This window comes from Mercenaria mercenaria, chromosome 6 (assembly GCF_021730395.1).
Source record: "Mercenaria mercenaria strain notata chromosome 6, MADL_Memer_1, whole genome shotgun sequence".
In the NCBI taxonomy this organism is placed as follows: domain Eukaryota; kingdom Metazoa; phylum Mollusca; class Bivalvia; order Venerida; family Veneridae; genus Mercenaria; species Mercenaria mercenaria.
In genome coordinates this window covers 83,621,985-83,632,401 of record NC_069366.1, presented here as the reverse complement: position 1 = coordinate 83,632,401, position 10,417 = coordinate 83,621,985, and the positions used below count along the sequence as shown (strand labels likewise).

Below are 10,417 nucleotides of genomic sequence, written 5' to 3'. Positions count from 1 at the left end.
ATTGCAAACGCATAAAAACGAAGATATATAATAGTTCTTTGAACATGGCGAGTTTTATTAAAGGCGTTGAACTCTTCTAAAGTGTTGCCCCTTTATGCAGTCCTTTTCCAGAATTTAGTGCATTTATCAGTAAATGAGCCGCACCACGAAAAACCAACATAGTGCGTTTGCGACCAGCATGGGACCAGACCAGCCTGCTGGTCGCAAACGCACTATGTTGGTTTTCTCATGGCGCGGCTCAAATTGACAATCGTTTTGTAGATTAATGCGCATGTTTTATATGCTGTTCAATTTTCATGTAAACAGCTCTTTCTTTCTATGGGTTTGTTGTTTGTTTTTCAAAATATGGATCTAGTTAAGTTTATATCATGCATAAACTACCAGAAAACAAAGCAATCAAACTTCGTTTTAAGAACACAATTTTTTTATATTCGCTGGCGCGGGGTTTTAAAAGTTTAGCTTCCAGACGCGTTTGTAATGTGTGAACGAAAGTAACTAATGTTTATAACATATGTATGGAAGACCGGTGCGCATTTATACGCTGATATATTTAGCTCCGTTTTGATAAGCACTTAGCAATAAGCATTTGGCATTTATCGTTTCGCATTTCTCAATTAACAATTAGCATTTATCATTTGACAGTCAATATTTTACATCCAGCATTTGCATACATATCTGATATGTAGCATTGCGCCCGGCTTTCCATACTATGGTTCCTATCCTTAATAATTGGTAAAAGTATTATTAAAAGTGCAGGCACGTAAATAGAATAAATCATAGTTTATCTAATTTCTGCATACACCTGACGAAGATTTCTATTAAATCTGGGTCAAAGTGGCTAAATCTTCAGACTTAATATTTAAATGACGTGTATATTGCGATGGACAAGATGGAAACCTATATACTCATATTAATATTAGCAAGCTGTAAGTTGATATTTCAGATTTATTCTATGGTTTACTGACCGCTAAGGTTATATTCATTTTTGTACTTAGATGTGAAGGAATACCCTTTTTTTGCTACTCATGGCACTATTTCTTCTTGGTCGGACACTGTTTAACAGTAGAAAAATGGCGGACAATATGTTAGAAATATGTTGTATAATTGTGGTGTGTAATATATAATTAAGGGAGATATATATGCATGTATAAATGTATATCTAGTAATGATCATAATCGTCATTGTAGGATACTGGTACTGAACTCGTAGGATTTCATTTTAATATTCATTTAGCGTCTCAGTGGTTTAAAATTTCAAACATTATTAAAATTGCAACAGGTCACTATAATATATTTCCAGTGATCCACGGGGTGCCGGCACCAGGGCATACAAGAATGTGCCGAAACTGCCCTCATCTAGTAAAAGGTCCATCTGAATGTAAGGAGATACACCACTGTCAACAGGTAAACTTCTTTTTATATAAAAATGTACAGTTAAACGAAGTCACATACAAATACATAGGATTATTACAATACTCCCTTGATATGTGATGTTGAACTTGGCTAAAGTGGATTTTATCAGGGCGCTAGCGCGGATCTTGACTTACATGGCGAAATCAAAGAGAATCGAATGTATTATTACAGATCAAGGTAATATGTTATTGAACGCTGTTATAATATACCTCTACCAACTTCTGTTGTTATCTTAGCGAAAATAGAGTATGATATGAGCCGTGCCATGAAAAAACCAGCATAGTGGGTTTGCGACCAGCATGGATGCAGACCAGCCTGCGCATCCGCGCAGTCTGGTCAGGATCCATACTGTTCGCTTTCAAAGTCTATTGGAAGTAGAGAAACTGTTAGCGAACAGCATGGATCCTGACCAGACTGCGCGGATGCGCAGGCTGGTCTGGATCCATGCTGGTCGCAAACCAACTGTGTTGGTTTTCCCATGGCACGGCTTATAATAGGAAAATTAGACTAAACCCCCGTTTGAAATGTTGACCATTTGGACACATGGAACGTCGCCGTAATAACATCATTTCTGACTGCATAGGTTGCATCATGATAAAAGCATGTAGTTTCACCTCCGGTTGATGGAAGCTAAATATAGGATATTGTATTCGTTTGTTAAAATACAACATGACTCACCATATACATAACAACTATGTTTAATGAGAAAGATGAAATCCGAAAGTTTTCATGTAAATCTTCGAAAAGAATTTTGCAAAGTAACATTATGACGCCATCGTGTTACATACCTTAAAATAGCCTGTCAGACTTTTGATATCATGAATACTTTTTTTATTATTCTTAGGTTTAATCGAAAAAATATTACATAGTATTACATAAATGGGTGTTGGCAGATATTGAAAACCCTTGAAAATTACATGTATGTGTATCTCCCCGGTTTTCATTATGTTTCTCAGGTTCATACAATCTGACTAAAGTACTTGATCTTCTAAACGAAGATCTGAGAACGACCAATTCACATTCGTCTTCTGTATATTTTGGATTTCCAATATTGCTATTTTTATTTTCGCAAATCCATCATTATTTGAACCAATCAGACTTGTTCGAATGTCAAGGAGTAACAAAAATTTGCAGTCAGTCCAAGGTTCGAACCCGGGACCCCTCGCTTACAGAGCAATTGTCCTATCGACTGAGCTAACCGGCTATCTGACCTCTAACGACATAAGCATTGTAGATATCAAAATCCTAAGCTTTTTTAAGCTTGCAGAATGTTGTAAGTTAGCTTTTGATTGGCTAGCGGAAGGGTCGTCAGAACGAGGCTATCAATAGCTCGTGTTCAGATCCTAAGCGTAGCGTAATATGATATGCACTTTAGTCAGATTGCAGGTTCATATTAACTGCTAACATTCTATTTAGAATGTAATTTCGGGGCTGGGCTCCTTTGTCCGAGTGTTAAGAATCGTTTACTTCGAATCACTTGCCCCTGAACGCTGTGTGTTCGAAACATCACATAAGGTGAAGAATTCTTTCATGTGAGGAAACCATCCTGTTGTCTAACGGATGGTCCGTTGTACAAAGTTAGAAGTTATCCAATCTTGTCTGGTTATTTTTAATTTCAAAATGATTTATGTATAAAAAGAAATGATAACCTTTGTTAACACATTTAGACAAGTCAATTGAAAACTGATGCACTGACATTCTGAAAATACCCCGATTTGTAAAGGTTAATGTCCGTATTAAGCCGTAATATGTGAATTTTGAATATAATGCCTTGTAGGTAGTATAAAACATCAGTTTCACCGTACTGAATATGAACATATTTTAATGATAGAAAACATGGTATATTACCGCATTTAATGATATTAAACATGATTTCAGTTTTGTATAACCGAAGTGTATTATTTACATGGAGAAAACTGGTTGAGATACGGTTGTGGAGGAGGTGCACATGTAAGTCTAGTTACAAATATAAAACCTTTTTTCCTAGCATAGATTTTTTAATTTTGATATGAAAGATTATCACTTTATATGTAGTAAAATCAAATTTATATAGCATAAAATTTACCTAAGGGAAAAATTATTTTTCAAACCCGTTTTTCAGTCTTTTACTGGAGCAATATTATTAAGTCAGTTATTTTTAAGTGGATTGTGGTTACTTGAAACACTCATATTGAAGTTCAAATGGGATTAGAGTATTTTTTGTCTCTAGATCTTTGCCTTCTTCTTCATTCCGGCCGGTTATATTACTAGAAATTATTTCAAAACCTTAAACTTATTCCAACTTAAAGTTTTGTTGATGATTTGGTTGATTGATTATGTAATGCAGGGAAATATCCTTAAAGAAAACCAAGCCAAACTCTGAAAAAAGGTGATATTTAAGGGCAGCTTCCTTTAGATTTTAATTTAACAAAGTATGAAATTTATCTAAAATAAAATGAATTAAACGGAATATTAGTATCATTTCTTTGTTCAAGTGCATGCATTACATAATAAAGCAGTTTAAGAAGCATTTTATAAATACTGGCCATTACTGTTTATGAATTTTGAGCAAATATTGATGTTATCAAGTACCCCACCCATCTGCACAGTAACACTGTGAATATATTTTATTTTACGAATCCCATATGAATGAATTTTTCTTGCCTCTGGCTTTGAGATACACTTGTTTGGCATTCAACCCTTTTTCATTTCAATTCCGAAGAGTTTGTTTTAGAAATATGTATGTATAAATTTTGTAAGAAATTCTATGTTCTGAATTTTGACACCTATGTTCTGAACTTTGACACCCCGACGCTTTTTGACAAAGATGGTAAAATACTAAGCGTAGCATACCATTGATGGCTAGAAATCATTTATGCTATAGTATACCAATGGTAGAAAATTACAACATATGATGGTCCACAGTAACGGCCGCAGTTTAAGAATCTCAAAAATGTGCCATGATTTTTTAGGACATTTATTCTGTTTTTAGTTTCCTCACATAATACTTATTCCATATGGGAATTATTTCAACCACAAAAGTTAGAATGACAGCCTAATTTGAATTTAAACAGCTATATAAATCATAAATCGAACTATAATAATCTAGTTAAATACGATATAAACGTTTAAATATCACTTTTTTAACTTATTCAAAACAATAAGTATACCTCTTCACTCGTAAAACATCACTGGCTGTGGTACTTAGTCTGGGTTTCATTATACCTCATTCTATAATCATAAAGTGTAAGATTATTTAAAGCTAAGCTTAAACTATGAGGAAACACTACACTGGTCTCTTGGAAATATAAATTAAACATTTCATAGTCTTCTGAACTTGAATGTGAGAAATTGGATCATCACCACCCTCACGGACACGAGCATGGACCAGGGCATGAACACGGATATGCCCACCCTGTGTGCAGAAAATGTCATTACCACTTTAGCTCCCAACAAGATTCATGCTGTAAGTAATTGCATTTAAATTCAATATTTCCGAAGTGACCTGTTTCTAGACTTGTAGAAATAAAAAGAGCCGTGCCATGGGAAAACCAACGTAGTGGGTGTGCGACCAGCATGGATCCAGACCAGCCTGCGCATCCGCGCAGTCTGGTCAGGATCCATGCTGTTCGCTAACAGTTTCTCCAATTCCAATAGGCTTTAAAAGCGAACAGCATGGAGCCTGACCAGACTGCGCGGTCTGGATCCATGCTGGTCGCACACCCACTATGTTGGTTTTCTCATGGCACGGCTCAAAAGTAAATTTTTGAAAATGTTGTAAACGAAATCTCATCTATAAGATTACTTCATGTTACATTCAAGAATTTTTTAATAGTTATGCTTGATGTAAATACCATAATGTGAATTTCAAGTCTTAGTGATGCGGAATACCACAGGTTCCCATAATAACGCTACTAAATGGCAGGGACGTTGATAAATCCACTGACTTTCACATGCCAACTAGACTGCCTCAGACATATACTTCATACTGAAGGTACTCTTGTCTTTAATACAGCATATTCCATTAAAAAAAATAATGACAGTAACAAAAATTTTTCTACTTACAGCTCAGTACTTTTTAACAACGACACATATACCCGTACATCCAGTGACCCATGCTCCAACAACAGTGGTTCAGTCACAATGTCAGTGGTTATTACAATGTACAGGTAGTGCAAAAAGTTAAAATGTCGGTCTGTCATGTAATGTTTCTTCGTGCACATACTGTTCAATTTGTGCCCCTACTCCCTCCTTCCAGTTTATAATTAGTAATATTTTTCCGGAGTAGGGTGCACATAGGTTTGCCCGTGTCCGTACGACTGTCCGTCCGTTCGAATTTGTGTCGTGCATATCTCAAAAAGTATTTTACCCAAAGTCATCAATCCTCACAGGATTGTCATTCAGCATATGAAGTTGTACACCTAGTGTTTTAATTGGGATTAAAAAAAGCCAGACCAGAGTTATGGCTTTAGACTCATAAAAGGGCTTAAACGTTTGTGTAGCATGTATCTCAAAAATATTTGTGAAACATTCTAGGAATGTTATATAGCATATGATGTTGTGCACCTTGGATTTTGTTTGACATTTCACTCAGCCAGACCCGAGTAATGGCTCTTGACTTGGTCTTGACAATGCATTAAAGGACATAAAAGTATTTTTCGCACGAAACATAAAACATATTTACCTAGGGTCATGAAACCATGTAAGAATATTAGTCAGCATGTTAATTTGTGGATTTCACTCAAAAGACAAGGGTTAGTCTTAGGGTTAGGGTTTTACTTAGTCAAAATATGCAGTACGGGCATAAAGTTTGTGTCTCATGTATCTAAAAAAGTGTTTGACTTAGAGTAATAACTTATTAGAGGATTGTTAAATAGCATGTGCAGTTGTGCACTTGGTGTTCTGTTTATGATTTCACTCATCATGACCAGAGTTATGCTCCTTGACTTACTGAAAAATACGCATCTTTTTTTTGCATTTATCTTAACCTATTTCACCATGAGTCATGAAACCATGTACAGTGCCGTAGGGGGTAGTGGTGTCCTATGTGACACACATCTAGTTTTAAATGTCTTTCATTGATGTGTACACCGGTGGAAAGTAATGGAATGTGTATTTATCATACTAGTCAGTTTCACTGTGCTTAACCGATGGAAATATCTAGTTATAGTATGTAACATATGTAAATTCATGGTCTGACAATCTACCAGCGTTTACATTTTCCCAGTGCTACTGTAACAAAGATATGTGTATTGGTAAAGTAAACCTTGAGTAAATATTGCTCATTTCATTTTAAAGGTATATTATGTCGAAATTTTAACTTTGTGTGTATAAATAATACCGTGCGTTAAATTTTAACGCTATACTGTTATACAACTATCAGAAAACGTAATGCCACTAAAAACTAAAATGGCTGTTATTAGAATTGACAATTAAAGGTAATTGCAGCTCTATATACACAGTTGTTTACATATTTAGGCAAGTAAAATACATTCGATGATTAAAAAAGGATATTGTGAAGATGTTGTCTATATTCAGCTGCTCCAGCAATAACAAAAGCATCTTCTGCACAAACAACAACAACACCGACAACAACAACACCGACAACAACAAGAACGACAACTACGTCGACAACACACGTTACAGTTCCTGCAACAACTCAACAAAGTAATTGTTTACTCGGCGGCTGCGCCAATGTATTGACATACCTCTGTAATATATCGAGATTAATTGAACACTGAGTGATATTTTCAAAACGAGAAAAAATTAAATGTTAAGTATCATTATTTGTACATGTGACACGATATGAAAATATTTGATACATTTTTAATAAAATACTGAATTTTGATAAGGCACTAAGGCCAGTCAAATTTAGTTTTGAGTTTTGATTATCTTAAATGAAGCGAATATTTAACTTTACGTTCTTGGTATCTAACTTTACTTTCTTTACTCCCAATGTAAAGAAAATATTTAACATTCGCAGATATAATGGTCACTGCCACCAGTATGAAGACGACGTCACAACCTTGCGTGGATCTAGATGACGTCACATTCACCTGCGCAGACATGGCATATTATGGGTATTGTTATCCTGCCGCTGGTGCTGGCTACGCACTCGCTCAAAAAAGATGTCGGAAAACATGCAGATTTTGTCCATAGGAAACAGTTTAGTGATAATAACGTATTAAAGAAAAGCCCCTCGTAGCTTAAGAGAAAATTAAAAATATCGGTAAACCCAAAATATTGCACATTTTCCGTACAAAGGACTCATTGTTTTTTATAGTTTAAAATCAAGTTCTATCTATGCTATTACCTTATTGCCGATATACTGAATAGCTTAATCTGTTTTTGTTCAATTATTGTATTATGTTAAGTGGAATATGGTTCCAAATAGGTTTAATTTACTAAAATACAATTGCCTTCCTTCGAAACATTCATGAAAGGATCCTGCCACTAACGAATTGTTAGATAAACTTATTCTTCTGCTCGTTTGCCTTTATTTTGTTTATTTGTTACATATGCATTTTGTATATACGGAAAAATAAAAATACTTCAAAGTTATAGCCCATTTAAATCGACCTGGCGGGGCGTGGTTTCGCGACGGTCCACTGCATTATTGTGCTGGATATGTAGTATATTCGGAAACCGGATTTTTTATTCACTGACCACTGTAGCTCTACCTATTTACCTATTTTCTCTGTTTGTTTTTTTTTTTTTTTTGCTTTTTTTGTGTGTTTTTTTTTTTTAGATTTCCATTATTTGCATTAGCCAGAGGTTAACTTCGCCCATCCAGGTCAAATAAAACGCACTATAACACCACTGTATTTCTGTCTATGTTGTTTTAAGTCTAAAATACAATACAACCTTGAACTTTGACCAAATGACCATCATAAACGCTTAAAATAAGTAGGCATCAATTACTGACAACAAGCAAGAATGTTTAGGATTTTTTCGACTAAACTCTCATTCGCATTCCTCAGTTTCTGATTAAAAACATTTTCAATTTAAAGATAAAGTAAGTTTGGTTGAACACCGAAAGACTATCTACTGAAATAGGCATGCAACCTTTCAAGTTTGATGGAATTAGAACCAAGTATACTAGTCTTTTTGTCTAACCAAGCCGATTTTAATTCCTTTGTCACTGTGCGCTTTGATGTTACAGGCCCACAAAATTTATACTACAGGTATTCATCTTCAGAAGTTTGACAGCTGTATACTACATACGGCATTTTTTATCCATAACCACTTCCTGTGTCAATGTAAATTTGACACTCACCTTTGACACATTCACAGAAAACAGTAGCAATTACTTCTGATCACAGGCAATCATCTTAAAGAATTGTCAAATAAATGGAAAAAAGAAGTAGATGGTCTGTAGACAAATCAACCGATAGACAAAACAGAAAAAAAACAAGAGACGCATGAAAAGAAAAATAAGAAACAAGCATTTAAGTCACTTGGTATTGTTCAGACGCCTGTAATATTTCTTCATTTGTTTGTTTTTCAGACAACGGCGTCAAGCGATTCCAGGAATTTTAATTGAATTGATTGTATAAGATTATATTTATTATATTAAATTACAAATATCATTTTTGTATTTAGAATATATTCTCTTTGTCTTACTTAAACCTTACCCTGCTTAATTTCTATAATGAACTTGTCCATTTTTTGATTTGGACATTACCATTAACTGTTAAAATGGATGCTTACCAAAAAAAATGTTATGATAACTGAATGGCGAAAAGTGTAGATCTTAACCGGACTTCTGGCTGATCAAGATCAACACTGGTCGCAAAAGGCAGAATCAATCCTGTCCAACTGATGAGGGTTAATTTTGAAAAAAAAAATAATAATACGTTCTTGATCATAAGAGTATTCATTTATTTTCTTAATTATTATCTCCCTTCAACCGTGAACAAAAATGAAAGAGGTAAACTAATCATAGTTATAATATACTTCCGTTGTTTATCGTCAAAAATGTAAAGAGAACGTAGATGAAGACAGTCAATGTATCTTATTTCTTCACTATAGGCACAGAACAAAGATAACATTTTTTAAAATTTAGGTCAAATAGGCTTAACCTTAAGACTTCAACTTTTGCGACTCATTTATATTTCGGTAGAGCAGATGGCGACCTTTACGTTCTTTCTGATATTAGCAACCTTTAAGATTTGTGATATTTCTGATTTATTGTATTTATTGTTTGCTCTTACTGACAACTAAGGTCATATTCGGAGTTAGACTTAAACTGATGTTTTTTGTTGTTTTTATTTTCTTAAAGTTTCTTAATTGGTATATTAGGACAAAATGCATCTGGGTTTGTTTGTTGATTGAGGCAATTAGCAAACCCGAAAATGCTATGTTTAAACTTTGCGTTTCAAACGCCAATGTGATGGCCCGAGAACTCAAGTTGAAATTCCATTCTAATTTTATAAAGCGGCGTCTGAAAACATTTAAATCATAATTATAATAATTATCAATACTGCACCAGTCCACAATAGAAAAAAATTTGCAGTGGTTACCAGGGTTCCGGCACCAGGGAACACTAGGTTGTGCCGAAACTGCCCTCATCTCGTCAAAGGCCCATCAAAATGCACGGAGATACATCACTGCCAAGCAGTAAGGTGTTTTTCCATATAAAAGTACATACACGTACAGCTTAATGAATTAAAACAATATGGTTATTATCAAACTCCCTTTATTCGACTACAGCGGATCACGCATGGTGCTCTTCGCCAGCCGAATGCATCCTGGTGGATCAGTGTACAGTTCAAATGGACGCTTTATTACGCACCTTTAATATTGCTATTATTGACTTATGCGAAATGGACCATACCTTTCCAAAACATAAGACTTAACACTCGTTTTAAACGGTGAACGTTAACGATCAACCACCAGTTATTTCTCCATATCCGGTGAATATGTATTATTGTGTGAAATACAAGTTAGTCGTATTTTACACAGTTCACACCAAAAAAGAAATTGTAGATATAATAACTATTTGATTCACAGTGCTATCTTTTATG

At 34.7% G+C, this 10,417-nt stretch overlaps 1 protein-coding gene across 1 annotated transcript; it reads left to right on the top strand.

Moving 5' to 3' along the window:
* The first annotated feature begins 787 nt into the window (after positions 1 to 787).
* Positions 788 to 8,993, top strand: LOC123549978 (SET and MYND domain-containing protein DDB_G0284059-like). The gene is made up of 8 exons (XM_053547016.1): positions 788 to 926; positions 1,300 to 1,403; positions 3,291 to 3,362; positions 4,719 to 4,857; positions 5,459 to 5,560; positions 6,930 to 7,058; positions 7,375 to 7,556; positions 8,899 to 8,993. The coding sequence occupies exons 1-7, from the start codon at positions 881 to 883 to the stop codon at positions 7,548 to 7,550; spliced, it is 768 nt and encodes a 255-aa protein (XP_053402991.1). The 5' UTR covers positions 788 to 880; the 3' UTR covers positions 7,551 to 7,556; positions 8,899 to 8,993.
* The last annotated feature ends 1,424 nt before the right edge of the window (positions 8,994 to 10,417 follow it).